This window comes from Schistocerca cancellata, chromosome 1, assembly GCF_023864275.1.
Source record: "Schistocerca cancellata isolate TAMUIC-IGC-003103 chromosome 1, iqSchCanc2.1, whole genome shotgun sequence".
Lineage (NCBI taxonomy): Eukaryota > Metazoa > Arthropoda > Insecta > Orthoptera > Acrididae > Schistocerca > Schistocerca cancellata.
The window spans coordinates 82,454,011-82,474,443 of NC_064626.1; the positions used below are offsets into that span (position 1 = coordinate 82,454,011).

At 38.4% G+C, this 20,433-nt stretch overlaps 1 protein-coding gene across 1 annotated transcript in view; it reads left to right on the forward strand.

Annotated features, from left to right (window-relative positions):
- LOC126165849 (kinesin-like protein Klp98A) overlaps positions 1-20,433 on the forward strand; it is a 385,655-nt gene that overhangs the window by 284,042 nt on the left and 81,180 nt on the right. The window contains exons 9-12 of the mRNA XM_049920354.1: positions 936-1,172; positions 4,296-4,485; positions 14,347-14,518; positions 16,516-16,588. Coding sequence (XP_049776311.1) covers positions 936-1,172; positions 4,296-4,485; positions 14,347-14,518; positions 16,516-16,588 — 672 coding nt within the window. The remainder of the gene's footprint in view (positions 1-935; positions 1,173-4,295; positions 4,486-14,346; positions 14,519-16,515; positions 16,589-20,433) is intronic.

The following is a 20,433-nucleotide window of genomic DNA, read 5'->3' on the forward strand; positions in this document are numbered from 1 at the left end:
GAAAATGGTCTGATTTGGTAATTGCCATATGGAGGCAGCTGCTAGGAACTGAGAGGCACCAGGCCTGTGTTTTGGTGGCATTTTGCTGTGTTTGTTGTGTACCCTTAAGCCTGGTACACAACACTTCGTTTTCTTTGCTCCATTTTAATTTTTTAAATACATTTGGTATTTTTTAATTTGTGTATTAGCTTTACACTCTTATTGCACTTTCATGATGTTTTATCAGTAATCTCAGTCTTGCTTATTACCGTATCTTTCACTTTTAAGTTCTCTGGTTTTCAAATCTTGTTCAGTCCAGGCAGCAACAATCAGTCTTCCCTTCTCATCCCCTCCAGTAAGTCTCACCTGACCCAGCGTTCTGGGTGACTTTTCCCTAATTCTTCCAATTTCCTAAACCTAAACATTTGTCTTCCTTCATCCATCTTCATTTCCATACACCCCTTCTGCAGAAGGAGCTGATGGCTACAAAAGCTTGCACATTTCCACATTCTTTATATCTGTTTTTTCCTGCCATCAATTAGTAGGTATTTTATGGTTGGTTGGTTGGTTTGGAGAAGGAGACCAGACAGCGTGGTCATCGGTCTCATCGGATTAGGGAAGGATGGGGAAGGAAGGCGGCCGTGCCCTTTCAGAGGAACCATCCCGGCATTTGCCTGGAGCGATTTAGGGAAATCACGGAAAACCTAAATCAGGATGGCTGGATGCGGGATTGAACCGTTGTCCATCCGAATGCGAGTCCAGTGTCTAACCACTGCGCCACCTCGCTCGTCGCTCGGTGGTATTTTATGGGATTCAGTCTACCCATGTCCCATGAAGATTATAAATATGATACCCACACTAATATTTCTTACTCCTTTAAAAATATTAATGTGTTTAGAGTAGACAATTTTTTTGCTGTAGCTTGTTTTAATAAAAGCATACATTATTATTTTCAGACAACTGAATCGCAACCACAGGTATTAGCACAGCTTCACCAAAAAGAAGTACAGGAGAAGGTGCTGACAGAAGAATGGGCAGAAAAATGGCGTGAAACGCAAAAGATCCTCCAAGAGCAGAAAGCACTTGGTTTAAGAAAGTCTGGTCTGGGAGTTGTCCTTGATTCTGATATGCCTCATCTTGTTGGCATTGATGATAATGTTCTTAGCACAGGTGTCACATTGTATCACTTGAAGGTCAGTAAAATGGAGACATGTTGTTCAGTAATGAGTAAAATATATAGTGAGAATGAGGAACTAACTTGTGTTTAATGTGTGTTTATGTATTTGTGTTTATGTCTTCCCAAAGGAAAGTCTTGTGCAAATTCAAAAGTGATCATTTTGATCTGTATTATTCTTTTTACTTACATTATGCTATTGACCATAATACATACTAGAAAATAAAAATATATTTATGACTGTGAGGAAGAAGGGGGAGGTGGGTGTGTAATGTATCTAAATGTGAACATTCAAAAGTCTACACACTATCCATATGATTTTTAGCATGCCGGTCATGTCAGTTTGCTGTTATTCATTGAATGAACAGTTCAGCACTTGTTGTTAGCCCAATTACTTTTAATGTTGATATTTTCCCCCACAATTTTCTTCAGTTATACCATATCACACATAGTATATTGGCCAGCCTGTGGATAGTGGTTGTGTACAATACTGGAATGTGACTACAATACTGGAATGTGACTACAATACTGGAATGTGACTTTGAAAATAATATACATTGTGTTCTCCATTGCCTTGTTTTCTTCCCAAATTTTGTCCATAAGACTGGCCATTCCTAAGAGACCAAACTGCTGAGGTCATCGGTCCCTAGACTTACACACTACTTAAAATAACTTATGCTACGAATGACACACACACACACACACACACACACACACACACACACACACACACACGACCGAGGGAGGACTCGAACCTCCAGCAGGAGGGCCATGATGTCCGTGACATGGCACCTCAAATCACATGGCCACTCCACACAGCTCAGAGTTGTTATAAATAAAATTTAATTAAAAACAAATTATTTGCTCTCGTCATATTTCTTCATTGTGTTGTAGAGGCTGTGCTCCAATCACACTATTTCTATCCAACAGAACCAAATTCCTTTCGCCTAACAGAAGCATGCAAGTGTGAAGTGTCAGGTAGAACTGTAGTTGATAGCTAAGTGTCACAAAAGAAGCTGAATGAAATGTTTATTTTAGAACGGTTTTTACTATATTTCGATAATGTTACTTATTACTGTAGATACCTAGGCTTGAAAGGGAAGGGAGCCTTTTCTGTGGGGTAGCAGAGAAAGCGAAGGTACTTTTTATGGATGTTGGAATTCATACAAACAATTGTTCTTATGAAGCTGTTATAGGATGAATGATTGACTTAAAAGAAGGTGAATGTTTGTGTAAGAGATGGAATAAAATGTATCTGGATATGGTGATAAGATTCAAGAAAAATGAGGAGGATATCTCTCTTCTATTGTTGCTTACAGCCAAGACAATATTGGTGAACATGAACCAAGCAGATGGTTTAGAATCTGCTTGCATGAAGAGGGCCCTCTTACTGGGTGGCTCATGAGTTAGGCTTATATGACTGAGTGTCATATGATGAACTAATTTATCTTAGTAGAGAGATTTAGCTGAGGCAGCATTTATAGCATACAGTATTAGCAATGTTTTATTGCTATAAGATTTTTGCACAATAGATTGAGTGGAGACAGATGTGAATGACTACTTGAAATCTATTCACTCTACCTAACTTGATTTTATGTTTAGTCTTAAATCAGTTTGTGGTTTGTTTCACAAGTTCACAGTTGATTCTTACTCATAACAATGTGCAATTAAGCTAATGTGATAATGTTAAGAAAGAAACTTGGAGGTGTTGTCTTGAAGTACACTCCTGGAAATTGAAATAAGAACACCGTGAATTCATTGTCCCAGGAAGGGGAAACTTTATTGACACATTCCTGGGGTCAGATACATCACATGATCACACTGACAGAACCACAGGCACATAGACACAGGCAACAGAGCATGCACAATGTCGGCACTAGTACAGTGTATATCCACCTTTCGCAGCAATGCAGGCTGCTATTCTCCCATGGAGACGATCGTAGAGATGCTGGATGTAGTCCTGTGAAACGGCTTGCCATGCCATTTCCACCTGGCGCCTCAGTTGGACCAGCGTTCGTGCTGGACTTGCAGACCGCGTGAGACGACGCTTCATCCAGTCCCAAACATGCTCAATGGGGGACAGATCCGGATCTCTTGCTGGCCAGGGTAGTTGACTTACACCTTCTAGAGCACGTTGGGTGGCACCACTATTCAGTGTCCCCTCGACGATCACCAGTGGTGTACGGCCAGTGTAGGAGATCGCTCCCCACACCATGATGCCGGGTGTTGGCCCTGTGTGCCTCGGTCGTATGCAGTCCTGATTGTGGCGCTCACCTGCACAGCGCCAAACACGCATACGACCATCATTGGCACCAAGGCAGAAGCGACTCTCATCGCTGAAGACGACACGTCTCCATTCGTCCCTCCATTCACGCCTGTCGCGACACCACTGGAGGCGGGCTGCACGATGTTGGGGCGTGAGCGGAAGACGGCCTAACGGTGTGCGGGACCGTAGCCCAGCTTCATGGAGACAGTTGCGAATGGTCCTCGCCGATACCCCAGGAGCAACAGTGTCCCTAATTTGCTGGGAAGTGGCGGTGCGGTCCCCTACGGCACTGCGTAGGATCCTACGGTCTTGGCGTGCGTCGCTGCGGTCCGGTCCCAGGTCGACGGGCACGTGCACCTTCCGCCGACCACTGGTGACAACATCGATGTATTGTGGAGACCTCATGCCCCACGTGTTGAGCAATTCGGCGGTACGTCCACCCGGCCTCCCGCATGCCCACTATACGCCCTCGCTCTAAGTCCGTCAACTGCACATACGGTTTACGTCCACGCTGTCGCGGCATGCTACCAGTGTTAAAGACTGCGATGGAGCTCCGTATGCCACGGCAAACTGGCTGACACTGACGGCGGCGGTGCACAAATGCTGCGCAGCTAGCGCCATTCGACGGCCAACACCGCGGTTCCTGGTGTGTCCGCTGTGCCGTGCGTGTGATCATTGCTTGTACAGCCCTCTCGCAGTGTCTGGAGCAAGTATGGTGGGTCTGACACACCGGAGTCAATGTGTTCTTTTTTCCATTTCCAGGAGTGTATTTTGCTCTAAGTAGTTCCTTTAACTGTGTTTCATCTCATAGTTGCCTTTATTCTATCCAATCTATAAGTGTATATTCATGAAACAGAAATAATAATTATTTTGTAGGAGGGTGAGACATTAATTGGTACGGAGGATGCATCCACGCAGCAAGATATTGTTCTGGATGGAGTTGGGGTTGAAGCAGAACACTGCAGTGTTCAGCTGAAGGATGGTGTAGCTACTCTCATTCCAAAGCATTCAGCGCAGTGCTGGGTCAACACAGTTCTGGTTGACAAACCAACTAGACTGTCGCAGGGTGAGATAAATTGCCTCTTTCTTGCTTTCATTCAGCAATCATTTGTTAATCTTGAACTTCACTCACTTTTATATATCATCACACAGTGTTAAAATTTTAGTTTAGTGTTTGACAAAGGCCCAATATACAACTCCTCTTAGAACAAAGATAGAAATGAATACTACATATTATCCAGATATAAACCTTCTCACCAGGTAATAAAGTTATATGCTATGCTGATTATATTGTCACTGCTTTCTTGACCATCAAATCCCAAAATTATTAACCTAGAATCAAAATCTGTGTGTTGTCTTAATCAATATAATGGTAATTGGAAATGCAATGCTTGGGCATATCACATATTTACTAGGCCGAAGAAGACAAATTTCAGCATTTTAGTTTTGCCTACTTGTATTGCTTCTTACGTCAGCTGCTTGAGTTATTTATTTATATAATTAATGTAATACCAGATCATCCTACATGGTCCCTAGACCTCAAATAAAATAACATTGTGATTGACAAACTGTAGTGACTGGAAACTTTGTTGCTGGCTGGTATGCAGCATGAAAGTTGCTGATGGAATTGATAGTTGAGCACACTTTACACATTAAAAAAGTAGATGTTTTCTTTTAAGCTCCAAGAAAACATCTGCTTACAGATTGTTGTCGTTGGCTTCTTTGTCAGGTGTGAGGAAGGCAGTAATGGTGGTGACAGTAGTAGCAGCAGAAGCTAACCATATGTTAAAAGGTGAATAGCAGCCATAAGATGAGTGTCCAGTTGCTTGTACAAAGTCACCTTTTAAAGCAGAAAAATGATTGTAAGACCTGAACATAACTGAAGTCTTAGTACCACAGGCTATATTACCAATGTATGCTTGTAAATTACATTGTGAATCTTTTGCTCTGCTGTCTGTAGGGTCACTACAACTGCTCCTACTATCAAGAAAATAATAGGTTACTCATTGTTAGTTTTCATTACACATTCATTCTCCCTCGCTGTAATTATTTGTTCCTTTATTCTACCCATGGTACTGTGCAACTCTCTTGATAAATTTTGCTTGCAGCATTCCTAGTAAAATGTTGTATTTCTTGCAGTGTACATTCTTATTGTCTTTTACACCCATCCGTCTAAACTCCCCACAATTAAAATGGCAATGATATGGTGACAGTCTCAAAATGCTATGGCTATATTTTTTATCAAGTTCATCTACATCATAATGTTATTACAGTGGTTTATTCTAAGTCAGGATCTGCAATAAATCACCCTTTTGTACAGCTGACAACATTCTGTCATCTGGAGGTAACTGTAGGTGCCTTGTCAAAGACTGCTGAATGATAGCAGACATTGTTCATTACACTTACAAAATAGTAGTGTATCTTTATAATGGGGAGTTCTCCAACCACTGCAGAAAAGTCTTTTCATTCATTTATCCATCGTAGTTGCTGATTTTCATTACTTTAAACAGCATAAAGTTATGTATGAACACAGAATGAATATTTATGTCTGTAGCAGTGTGTGTATTGGTTTGAAATGCCATGACAGGTAAAACCTGTGTTCCAGGTCATGACTTGAATGCAGGACCTTGGCTTTCATGGGTAATATTCTTCCATACTATTCAGGCAAGTCATAAATTTGAAAATAACTTCCTGGAATTCAGCCAGGTAACACTTTCAGCTACTGCCGATATTTCTGTGGAAGAACACACCACCATTTTCAAGGCAAACTGCTAATGAAAATGGCGGGGTTTTCTACCGCCGAAATATCAGCGGTTGCTGAAAGTGTTACCTGGCTGAATTCCCGGAAGTTATTTGAAAGTTGTATACGCCAGGAGAAACTCAGGTCTCAAGACATGAATTGTCCTCATAAATTGGAAAGTGGGGTACTAGCAGAATTGAAGCTGTGAGGAGATACCGTGAATCATGCCTGGATAAATTAGTCAGTAACAGCACTGCCCTTGAAATGGAAGGTTCTGGCTTTGATTCCCAATATGACACACAGGTTTAATTTGACAGGAACTTTCTATGAACCCAACTGACATATTTTGATACAGAAGAAGCATATTTTCATTAGAAGAAGCAATACACTAACTCTTCCAGTTGATACTAGCATTTCATAAAAGTAAGATTTCAGAACTCCCTGCAGCTACTGATGAAGATGGCTGTCAATAGCAAAATGCTGTTGTCTGTGTTAATGTATTTTATTATTGATGACAGTTTCAGTGAAACAGCATGGATTTTTATTTTTATTCCACATTAAAAATATTACAATACAGGCTGATGTCAAGATTTTTAAGGTACCTGAAGATGAAGATGTTCTGTTAATCAAATGTGAGAGCTGATAAAGGTTTATCCCATCAGCAGCTCTAGATAGTTGTGAAATATGATTTTTTGAAATATGTATGAGCTGTGGGGTACCACTTGCACATAATTTATTGGCAATGTCATGACAGCAGTTAACTTCCTCTGCAGAGTTTTTATATTAATTATTAGGATCTGTAACATCACAGTACTTCTCATTTCTTATATCAGATGTTAGAAAAATATTCATCATCTCATTTAAAAGTAGCTGCACGTGTATTCTGGTTGATAGTTTTAATTACTAACCTATAGCAAAATATTAGTGCTTACCTGTACTATCATTAGCCAAAAAACCTTAATTTGATATCTCAAAGAGATTATGAAATGTTTGGGATCTATACTTTAGGCAACTCACACCTTTGGTAAATAAGACACTGCATCTGTGATATTCACTCTTTTATGTGACCCTGAATAAAATTTTAAAAAGTCTGTAATGTGATGTATATTTCGAATGGGGGCTGTGACTATATAAGTAAATTGCTTACAAAAGAGAAATGTAAAACAAATCAATGAAAATAGCTTAGTACACTAGGTGAAAACATTGAGTCAAATGTGGTATGATGTGTTACCATGTATAAAATGCATTTACTCCACATTGGAGTGATATTCTACTTTCCTTTCAGCTATAAAAACAATTCTGGTATGTAAGCCACATTCCATATGCAGTAACAATGACCTACAGAAGACTCTGAATTAAGTGCAGTGGATTACTTAAGCATCGTAACAACTTATAAACAGTTAACTTATTATCAAGCTCCAATGGTAGACTACAAAGTACAGAAGAACTCAGTTTTTTAGCAAATATTTTTGTTAGAATCATTTGTTTGGGACTGCATAAGGAGGAAAATATGTGAACTGAATAATGGTGGTTTCCAGTTGCGTTTTATATAGAAACAATAGTTTTTAGACAGTTATGCTATATGGCTCAAAGTCCCTCAGTATTTGGCGCTCCTCTCTCTACCCTTTATAAGTAACATGCCAGACAAAGCTATGCATGGATCAGGTGCAATTTGCATGAAAATGCTGTGACACAGAGCAGCCATTTGAATGCACTTTAATAACTTCCTTATGTCTTGACCACACTTTTATTATTTCCAAAAACACCTTATGCATTTTGACATTCCATCATTTTCAAAGGCTATAAAATACAACACAAAACTAGTATCAGAAGATATGAAAATATGTTATACTTCACTCTTGGTAAGAGACATAGTTTAACAACTAGAATATGGCTTTCTAGCTTACCAGTGTTATGTCACTCATATAAAATTGTTCATTAGAAATGTCTAGCACATCAGCATTCTCAATCACAAGACAAGTGCATACTGCTACCAAGGAAAATTTTGGAAACAAAGTGTATTAAACCACCAAGTGGTGCTGGATACTTAGTGCACATTGCATTTTGATTTGTTTACAGCCATAATTTTCATCATATAAAATAGTTTCATCAGTAAACATGGAAATCACTTTACAATATTTTACAAAAGGTATTTCTTTACAAAACAATGTGTAACAGATCGTTTGACTCGTTGAAATAATACATTGGAAGAATGCGCTGATTGGTGCTGAGGCCAATTGTCAGTGAACAAACATGTTTTGACATGTGCTGCACCTGTTCCTCATAAGTGAATGCCACATGCCTCAGCTGGTATTTTTAGACTTTGTGAAGTGTTATAAAAATGATATTTATGAACTTTTACTGATGCTAGTAATTTATATGCTGTAAGTTGTAAAAAAAATTGTTTGTTAACAGAGAGTTGGCCCCAGTATCAATCAGTGTGTTCTTCCAATGTATTAATTTTGACCACTGAAAAGATCTGTTTCACATTGTTTTTTTTTTTTTAAAGATACCTTTTGTAAAACACTGTAATGTGTTTTCCAGGTTTGCTGATGAAATTGTTTTATACAGTGTAACAATAAAAATCATGGTTGTATACAAAACAAAGTGGAGCAAGTACCAAGTATCCGGCACCGCCTATGAGTGTAGTCCACTTGGTTTCCAAAATTTTCCCTTGGTGGCAGTTTGCAGTTTTCTCGTGACTGAGAATATTGACGTGATACAATGTATCTAATGAACAGTTTTATATCGTTGATGTAACACTGGTAGCTAGTAAGCCATATTCTAGTCGTTACACTATGCCATCTTACCAATGACTAAATGTAACATATTTTCATATCTTATGCTGTCTGCCTCGATAGCTGAGTGATCAGCTTGATGAATTGCTCGCTCAGGGACTGGGTGTTGTGCTATCTTCATCATCATTTCATCCCTGTCTGCACACAGGTCACCCAATGTGGCGTCAAATGTAATAAGACCTGCACCAAGGCGGCCAGACCTGCCCCGCAAGGGGCCTCCCGGCCAGTGACGCCAAACGCTCATTTCCATTTCCATAGCTGGCCGGAGTGGCTGAGCGGTTCTAGGCGCTACAGTCTGGAACCACGCAACCGCTACGGTCGCAGGTTCGAATCCTGCCTTGGGCACGGTTGTGTGTGATGTCCTTAGGTTAGTTAGGTTTAAGTAGTTCTACATTCTGGAGGACTGATGACCTCATTAGTTAAGTCCCATAGTGCTCAGAGCCATTTTTGAACCATTTCCATATCTTATGCTACCAGTTACATGTTGTATTTCTTAGCCTTTCAAAATGAGGGAATGTAGGAATGCGCAAGGTGTTTTTGGAAATAATAAAAGCGCTACACGTGTACTAACAAAACAGGTAACAGGGCAAGCATGTGATGCCAAGAAAGAACTGTGAGTTCCTTATACAGGTAGCTGGCTATTTTCAAAAGACTCACTGCAATACTAATCACAAAGTTACCTTGATCAAAAAATAGAAGAGTTACTGTTTTCACACTTACAAGGGGAACTTACTGACTGATCCCCTTCAATTTTCTTTGTACCATAGGATTTTTGAAGGTCAGTGCCTGGACACCAGTTTCCTACAGCAATATGAGGAAGAAGAAAAAATGCCTTTTAAAACCGGAAGATTTCCAACCAGTGTTAACTACAAATTATTTTAAGGTTATTAGTATAGATGTCACCAACTTAATAACTATCTTAAAAGTCTAGTAGCTGTGAAGTCATTGGTTTGAATCTCGACGATACTAACTTGTGGTTTTGTTTGCTAACATTCCATATTTATTAACAAATGGTAACATTAGTTAACAAATATTGGACTGTAGGTTTTTATAAAAACAACATCTTTCTATTTCTAATTAGTAATTGCATGGTGCAATTAGAGAAGAGAATCAAGTGAGACACTCAGCAAGCAGACAGAAAGAAACTTTTGAAGAAACAAGAACACAAAATGAACTAATTAAAGTTGCAACGAGTGAAGTTCACGAAATACAGCAGGTAACAAAGCAGTAGTAGTAGAGATCAAAGTTTGGCATGTGAAGCATTGTGTTATGATCCCACTAAATACTGTATCTCTGCTGTTCCAAACTGAAACCTTCTTCATGGATGAGTGGAGGGCTACCATAGCATATACTCCACAGGGGTATAGAGGTGGGTTGCAGAATTATAAACTATATTTACATTTGTTGTACATAATGATATGAAATTTAAATAAAATATTTCAAAAAATTGCTACTAACGAGATTCGAGCCATTGACTTCACGATTACCAAATTTTTGTGCTATGCCCTCGAGCACCAGCAACTGTGTTATTACTGTGGAAATGTTTTGCAGGTAACAGTGGTGAGGAATCTTCTAATTTTCAAATGCAATTTTTTTTTTAGATTTTGTGAGAATTAATATTTGGGCACTGAGCTTAAAATTCTGTATGTCTGAAGAAAATTGAAGAAGAGAGCTAGTTCATTAAGGTCACCTTGTTAGTAATATTAGTAGAATCAATTTTGTTAAATAAAAAGTAATGCTTTTTCCAATGATTCACTGAAGAACTCCATTGGTACACACCTCATACTGTACTGGTGCAGCTCTCTCTTCCCAGCTTCTGTATCGCCAAAAATGTAAACATTAAAAAATACAGAATGAAAGTTAACTTGCCATACATGTACGAAAAACTGTATGTTTACAGCAATATTGTCAGTTCAAATACTTGATATATTATAGGTTTTTTACAGCTTAGTTTCATTGTCATATTTTAGTAAGCGTGATATTTGTACATAACAGTGTTGTTGTTGTTGTTGTTGTTGTTTTGGTCATTGTCATCATCATTATTGCTGTTCAGTCTGTCTGTAAACTGAAGAGTAAGCAGCATTTGTAGTAGGGGAAGTGGACTTTCTCGAAAGAACTGTTAAACCACCATTCAAGAGCACTGAGAATCATTTAATTGATTGGCGACTCCATGGAGTTCTGTCTAATAATGTAAAACAGTGTGCAGTGACGTATAAATATCTTCTTAATGTTGTTCATTGGGTTAGTCATATTAGCTACTAATTGTCTATAGTGTTAATCCAGATAGTGAAAAATAAACACTCCCCTGTCATGTCTTCATACTGTGTCACACTGATTAGATGTGCTGTGAAATGGTCAGTACTGGCCAGCATAAGCTTGTGAAATAGCCTAGCCTACAGTTGCTCATTGTGCCGTGTCTGGGTAGAGAGAGTAGGGAATTGCCTGCTTGGTCTTCATTGTGCCACAGGTTTTATAGTCTTGAGCCCAATGACTGACTGGAAGCATTCTCAGACTATTCTGTTTTCTGCAAGCCTCTTACTTATTGCTTAGTTACTGCAGACATCATCTGTTTGACCCTGTTCACTATATTCAAGACTTGTTCTCTGTCTGCTTTTTTCACCCCACCTCCCCCATAACATGCATACAAATCTCTCTCTCACACACACACACACACACACACACACACACACACACTCTCTCTCTCTCTCTCTCTCTCTCTCTCTCTCTCTCTCTCTCTCTCTCTCTTCCTCCCTCCCTCCCTCCCTCCCCCCCCCCCTCCCCTCTCCGTTACTGTATTCACTATTCCTTGATGTCTCAGGATATGTCTAACCAACCTATTCCTTTTTTGGTCACAGTTATAACATAAAGCTCTCTTCTCCCCTTTCAGTCCAGTGCCTCTTCATTTGTTATGTGATCTACCTATTGAATCTTCTTCATTATTCTGTAACATCACATTTCAGAAGCTTCCTTTCCCTCCTTGTATGTACTCTTTATAATCCATTTTTCACTACCATATAAAGTTTTGCTACAAATAAATATTTTCAGTAAAGATGTACTAAGCTTTCCTTGCTATTGCCAGTCTGCATTTCATATCCTCTGTTTCAGCTGTTGTCAGCTATTTTGCCATCCAGAAATGAAAACTCATCAATTTCTTTGAGCATTTAATTTCCTGATCTAATTTTCACAACATTATGTAGCTCAGTTCACACTACTTCACCCTTGTCGTCTTATAACCTCTTTTTAAAGGCACTAACCATTCCTTTCAACTGACATGCCAGGCCCTTCTCCATCTCTGAAAGAATTACATTGTCACTGGCAAAAAATCCCTTTTTTGGATTTGTTATTAGTTTCCATTATTGTTTTCTCACTGCACTAATTGAGTAAAAGGAGGATAGGTTACAGCCCTGTCTCCCACTCCTTTTAACTACTGCCCTTTGTTACTCAATGCTTATATGAGTCTGGTTTCTGTATCAATTCTAGACAACCTGTGTTTCATTACCAATGCTTTTAGAATTCCAAAGAATAGATTCCAGTCAACATTGTCAAAAACTTTTTCCATGTTTACAAATGCTTTTACGTTCTCTAACTCTACCGGGAATCAAATTTAACTTAGCTTGGATAATACACACGTGTATATTATCCCATGCTGCTTAAACTTTATGCCAGAATTCACCATTTGTGGCTGGCAACTGGTGGTGGTGGGGGTGTTCCAGTCTCTTGGCAACCCATGACCAGATCTGGAGAATGTGTCGACCAGGACAACAGCTAAACACCTTCTGCATTGAGGTAGGTCAGGATAACATGAGCAACATGTGTACTTCAGTCAGCACCAGGCTGCTGCTCCTCTCTTGTCTGTAAACAGAAGATTGAGTCAATTACATTACATTTTACATAAGATTCATTGCTAATACAGGCTCTCTGGTTATTTGTTGATAGCCCACCATCAGTGGCTGCACAGAATAACACATCCAGTGACGATGTCCATTCGCCACTCATGCCCATGTAAGGTGCAACGCCTGTGTATATTCTTGGATCTGTGTAAACAGAAACCCAGTGACTGTTTTGCTCCACTCTAGTTCAATTAACTTAAAATAATAGTTTTTCTCTCTACATTCATGTGAATATCTTTCATTTCTCAAAGAGCCTAAGAATGTACCACAGCATTTCCTAACAAAATATCACGTTACATTACACCATCTGTGGTGTTCCGATGTTGTTGCACTGTCCATGTAGGTACTTCTCGTGCAGAGAGCTCATTTCTCAACCCAAGTTACATGAAATGGCTCTACGATTTTGGATGTATGAGCAAACAGTCTTCTCAAGCACTAGTCATACATCTCTGCTGAGATTCGGCATAGCACTGATTGTGGCTCTCCTGAACTAATTTCATTGATATTCACTTGACACATGGGATTCTGACCATTGGAAGCAGTCGTATTGCTTGCTGAATGATAAACAGTTGTCTCTATGGACCACGATCCTGCTGCTGTCGATGGCCGAAGCTTGCTGGTAGACATTTCTTTGCCTTGCACAAGGTGCAACATGATCTTGAACAGCATTCAAATGTGATTTCTGAGTGAGAAACTGACTGTGTAATATTTTCTTCTACATGGAATGTAGATGGTGTTATTCCTACATAATTCATGTGTGTGTGCTGAAATGCTATTCATTCATACAACAACAACAGAACTTACATCACCACACATATAGTCACAAAAAAGAAGGAAAAAAATAGTTGAAAGCAAAACCTGTGAAAGTTTACAACACTTACAGAAACAAATGACACTACATACATTGAAAATGGCAGTTAAATTGTTGTATGTTGAAAACAGAGACCAGAAGGAAAAGTGCAAACTTTCAACCAGTGTGCCACCTGAGAGAAATCTATTTGGCTTAAAAATAATTAACTAGATGTTGATCTGTAAGTACTTTACCAGTTATTATCAAAAGCCGTAACAAACTGTTTTAAATCTATAACATGTATGTGCAAATGAAAAAAATCATGTAATATTTCAGGACACCCACTGAAGGTGCCTTGTAACTAAAGTGAAACGGATCTGGGTGCTTACGAGAAATAAAAAGAAAGCTTAATGCGCAGCATGCAAGAGGTATTTTTTCTTTCGAACGGCCTAATTTATATACAGCTGCTGCAAAAATGGTCGACACAAGAAACTTGTTATAATAATAAGGTTCTCAGTATTTGTGTCCTACTGTTATCAATATATTGTAGTGATAATAGTAGCAGCATATAATATGTTAATAATCTTACACGTAGTGGTAATTATAACAAATGGAAAGTATATACAATGATCCTACAGCCATGTACATATTGTGTCTGTAATTTTTTTCCACGTTTCATTCATGAAAGGTCTTTTTTTTTTTTTTTCAGGTTGTATCATTGTTTTGGGGCGTAACATTATGTTCCGATACAACGATCCAGCAGAAGCAGCTAAGTTACGGAAGGAAGGAAGTCGTTCTCATCTCAGCTTATCGTGTCTGTCTTTGCTAAGCCGTTCAACTACAGAGCTTGCTTGGTCAACTGAGAATCTCAGTGCTTCCACGTGAGCAATGTTTATACAATTTCAGTTTTCATATTTGTCTAATGAAACCAGAAGCTTCTGTGTGTTAAGTGCCATTGTTCTATCCATCGATACTGAACTTCATGCAATACTTGTTCAGTTTCCATTGACTTACAGTTATGGCTAGGAATGGTATTACCCATTTTGCAATTGTGACATATTAATCTGGTTTAATATCTTGGATGTGATACATGTCTCACAGACAAAACTTAATGCAATGTGTGATTCTCAAAAGGGCACAGTTCTTATTATGGATATTCTTCCATCATCTATGGCACAGCTTATTGGATACAATCGTGAAGAAAGAGACACCAGTAGAGATGTTCCTTTGATTTCTACGTCTGTCACATGTTAATTTGTTCCTTACATCTTCCCGAGAGACGATATCTGAAAACAAGTTTTTGCTTCTGCTTCCATGCTGCCTCATATTTTTTTTTTTTTTAAATTGGTTATATAATAGTGCGTGTGAGTGATTTTTTTTCTGCTTTCAGAAATGTTGAATATTAACAAATTTTGGTATATAATTTGGAAAGCTGCATTTGGGCTTGGGTGCCTGTATTTCAAGTCAGCAGTAATCTGTGTAATTTCTTGCATAATTCTAGGTGTTTTTTTATTGTTGTCTATTGTCACAGCTGTCTTTTAAGAGTGATTATCATTTTCTGTAGTCATATATGCTGTGCACAACTTCCATAAATCACTTGCATAATTATTATAGAATGATAATCACAATACATGACTGCATGAGGCAGTAGCAAAATGAGTCCATGATCCAATACTAGAATTCTTTCTACACTGTCGCCAGTACTCTGACAATATTGTACCAAGTGCATGCGAAGTCTCTCCAGAGTGCTGAGCCTCACATGTCTTGCCTTGTGGGGATGTAAGGTTGGCAGCATGTTTCAAGTCTTGCCTGCACATGTTCCTTGGACCTCCACTGGTCGGGTGGTGGTTGCAGCTGTTAGTTGTGTTATTGTCTAGTTCTTGTGGAAGCTAAGTGTAGTGAGAATGTTTAAATGCTTACTGTTGCAGAAAGAACATTTGTAATGGAAGAGGTTCTCCATGCAGGAGCATTAGAGGTGGCAATTTAGATTGCATTTTCCTCTTTGAGGTGTCCACATCATAAACCTGTATGTGATTTAATTCACATATTCCAGACAAAAGGTTCAGTTCATGATGCATCACAAACTGGTAGGCCCACAATTTTAACAGAATTGAAGCTTGACAACATTTCAGACATCATGCTACAGAGTCCAACAAAATGAGTGAGGAGATTACAGCAAGAGACTAAAGTCCCTCTTATGACAGCAAGTAAGGCCATAACCAAAGAACTGGGGATATATCAGTATAAAATTATTGTTGTGGGACAATTGCATTATATGGACCAAGTGAAACAAATAGCATAATTTGAACGGTTTCAGCGATTTGTTAGGTCTTTAACCCCTGCACTCATTTGGATCTGTCTCCTCTCCACTATTCCTGTCGGGGTGCAACTAAAGACAATAGGTGAACTGAAGACAGTGATAACTAATTATCTGCAATTGATTACATGTGAAACAAGGTAAATGTGTTTGCAAATAAATGTAAACATGTTAAACTGTACCTTCAAGAAAGAGCAAGACATTTCCAGAACCTACTGTGATGTTTGTGAGTACAGTGTATTTAATTGTCATTAATATAATTAATTAATTTCATTGTTTTAATTGTAATAATGTTGAATCCAATCTCCCAACATAACTGTAGCCACTAGAAGTGAATCCCAGCACCTAGCTTATACAGCGATATGGATGTGTGGCCAACCTTACACGCCCAGCAAAGCGAGACGTGCACAGCTTCCCGCACCACAGATGCACAGTACTACTCTGTCATAACTGATATTTGCAGCAGTTCTTGTTAGCATTGTATTTTCCAATTTACATTAAAAATATTTTACTTGTATGGTCCTTTAAGTAATAATGTTCTTGTTGTTATCATGGTTTTAGGGAAGATGGAGAAAGGGTTGAGGAACTTGAAATGCAGAGAGTTACCCTTCAAAAAGAAAAAGAAGCATTTAAGGTAATACATGGTGTGCAGTAAATTTTTGTTGCTTTGACATAAGCTTAAATATTCTGATTGTACATGTTTTTGTTCTGATATCGTACATAGTCTATATTGCTGAGTATTGAACACATTGGCATTTCTTGATAATGATACAGCATCTCTCTGCATGTAAACTCTGTTTTAAAATATTGTTGTCACTGGTATAAGTCAATGTGTTACATCCTTGAGCACACTGGAACTAGTGGACTGGTAGCACTTATTGTACTGGAACATTATAAACACTCTTTCAATTGTGCTAAATAGCAATTCCAGTATGCTTAAACACTGCTCTCATCATGACTGCCCCCCTCCTGTTTTTGCGTTTCATCAGCTCAAAATAGGTACTGTAAATAGGTACCATTATTGTAAGACATAATGATTTGCCAAAAAAATTGTACATTGCCAGTACATAAATTAATACATAGTCATAGCAATATATTTATAGAAATGAGATGTTTATGTGCACAATACCAACAACAGTGAAGTTTCTTTCTTGTCTTCAGTCTGAGTTCATAGAAATTAAGTTTTCATTTATTTTGAAGTTTGCTACCTTTGCTACTCTTGCTACAACCCATTCTTGTTTTTGCACTCCAGTTTAGTATGGTTTTATTATGAACCATGCGAATACAGTTAGTAAACAAAATAAAAATTACAATAAATGAAAAGCACCAGTTTGCAAATATTTTTTGTGAATTGTGTTTGTGGAAATTGTAAATTTATGCTGGAAGCTGAGAAAAATACTGATACACCATTTTTTAGCAGATGACATGTAAAGCAAATACACATTCCAATCTCTGAAACAAATATTATGAGGAACATGCTGTTTTGTGGTATAGTCATGTTATGAAGATAGGAAATGTCCCCAACATTTGTTATTGTTAATGAATAGAATGAAAAAGGAGATGCATCAAATTGATGATCAGAGTAATCTGCACAGAACTGAGCATCAGATTAGGTGGAGATGTAACAGAAGCAAAAATCAAATGATGTGACACAGTGATGGAAATATTGAAAGTGAGCAGTTATCAGAAAGATCACCGTCACTTCATCACTGACAGAAAAATTAAACATTCAGAGAAAGTGAAACATGAGCAGGGTGCCCAGCATCGCGATAAACAGGGAAAACTCGGTGAATATTTTGTTCTGGAAAACTCGTGAAATGTTCACATATTACTTAAAAAAAAGCTTGAAAAGGCATGGTATCCAATTCGCTTTTTGGCAGAGGTATTTGCCTGCTTTCTGTTTGGCTGGATGCAGTGCTGCACTCACTATTCGTTCTCAGCTCGTTGCTGTGCAACTGACCACCTACTGTCAATGTTTTGGCATCACACACCTCATCCCATGAAAACTGATTGTTATAGTTTTCAGACATTGTCATAGCTTCAGTTCATATGTACATTGATATTCAAAGTTGTACTAATTGTACTTCCCTACCAGTGAAAGAAAAATGCATACATTGATATGAAAAGTGAATATCAGTAATTGTGTTTTTTGTTACAAAAACCAACTTCCGGGTGTTTATACTAACAGTTTTACAAGGATACATACAATTTAATATCTGCTATTGAGCTACAGCACATCTCTATTAATAAATGCTTCACTTTATTCTTTAACGTATTTAAATTAGCTACCTTATGATCAGGTAATAGACATCCCCAAAAAAAAAAAAAGTTTCCTTTGTTTGTGGGCTACAGTCTTCATCCTTTTTGGTACTTGTAACTGTGAAAGTTTTCCCTTTTTTGTGCAGTGTAATTGTGCACATTACTGTTCATTACATTATGTTCTGTATTTAGTTTCCTTACATGATCGCCAGCAGCATATTCAAAGTTGATTGCAATGGCAGTAAGCATACCATCCTTACTAACTTCTGTTGTAGTCTAAAAGGCCTGTCTGTATAGCCTACTGGTGCCCCATCCTCGATCTCAGTACTATACTGCAGATGCAGATGTATAAATCCGAAATCTCTTTGCCTTGATGTATTTTAGTCCAGAAAGGCTGAAGCCCATTTCAGTAAATACATATTTATATTTACCCTCTTACAAATATGATCTATATTCTATTTCCATTACAAATTACATCGAATGTAGATTTAAGTGTTTTGAAAAGTTATTTGTCTTGAGTGTAGCCATGCATGGAAGTGAAACATTGACGACAAATAGTTTAGATAAAAGGAGAATAGAAGCCTTTGAAATGTGGTGCTACAGAAGAATGCTGAAGATTGGATGGGTTGATCACTTAACTAATGAGGAAGTATTGAATAGAAGTGAGGAGACCAGAGATTTGTGGCACGACGTCAGCAAAAGAAGGGATCAGTTCATAGGACACATTCTGAGACATCAAGGGATCACCAATTTAGTGTTTGGTGGAAGTGTGGAGGATAAAAATTGTAGAGGGGGCCCAAGAGATGAATACAGTAAGAAGATTCAGAAAGATGTAGGTTGCAGTAGTTGTTCAGAGATGAAGAGGCTTGCGCAGGATAGAGTAGCATGGAGAGCTGCATCACACTGAAGACCACAATAACAAGTGCCAGTAGATGCTTACATGTAGTAACATTTATAATTGGATAGTAGTGAAACAAGAAATGGCTTGTTGATGTCTCCTCTATATTTACAAGTACCGTATTTACTCGAATCTAAGCCGCACTCGAATCTAAGCCGCACCTGAAATATGAGACACGAAATAAGGGGAAAAAAATTCCCAAATCTAAGCCGCACCTGAAATTTGAGACTCGAAATTCAAGGGGAGAGAAAAGTTTTAGGCCGCACCTCCAAATCGAAACAAAGTTGGTCCATTGTAATATGAGACACAATTTAGGTCGAATGAATGACGATACAGCTACAGTAGTTTGGTTCGAGTCGAAAGCTTAGCAGTTAAGTTTTACCAGGTAGCCATTGCTATGCGTCAGGCGCTCCGTCCGTATTTATACGGATACCCTTCCTTTTTTACGTGCTTCGTCTGGTTTGAATTGATTGCTTATTTTGCTTTGATCTGATAAGTGTCGTTTTCAATGTTATAGGTGTTTACGTCAGTCACTCTAAGCTGAAAATGCATTACTATACTGTGTCATGCATTGTTTGTCGCATTCTGATAGTGCGTGTTTACGGCCTGTCGCTGCTCGCGGCATGGCTTGCTTTTGTGCGCACTACCGCCGCCTACAATTAAAAAAATAGAGGAATCGTCACATTAGCGAAACAATGGCAAGAGACTGCTATTTGTTGTTACTTACACTGCTGCTTTCTTTGATAATGATCAACAAGAACCAAATAATAGACTGCGTACGATATAACATGTTCTGAACGAGAGTTTGGCGAAAATTTTTCTCCGTTTGAAAATCTTTGTGGCCGCTTCTTTAGTACATCAAATTCTGCACAGAAATTAGTCATCTTAGATTTAAAAATCTAGTCAGTTGCCGTGCTTCATTTCTGACTGTATCACTATTAGGCATAAGAGTAATACGAATATAAACATGACACGATACGTATATTCTTCCCCGTTTGCTGTTGTCTCACTCTAGTTTCGTAGTTTATTTGGCAGACAGGATTTAAATGAGATAGAAGCAAACACGAAAGAATACATGGCAAAATGTTTATATTCGTATTATTCTTGTGGTGAAGAGAATACTGCATGTGATTCACATTTCGTCAGGTTCCTATTAGCAACCATCTCTTCTCACAGGTAGGAAAAAATTCAGAACGTAGAGTTGGCCATATTGACAAAAATCCCAGTATTACCAGTCGGATTTTCGTAGTACATTGAAATTCGAAGATGAACAATACGGAATTTGTATTTACTTCGTTGGATAATGTATGAAAATGCAGTGG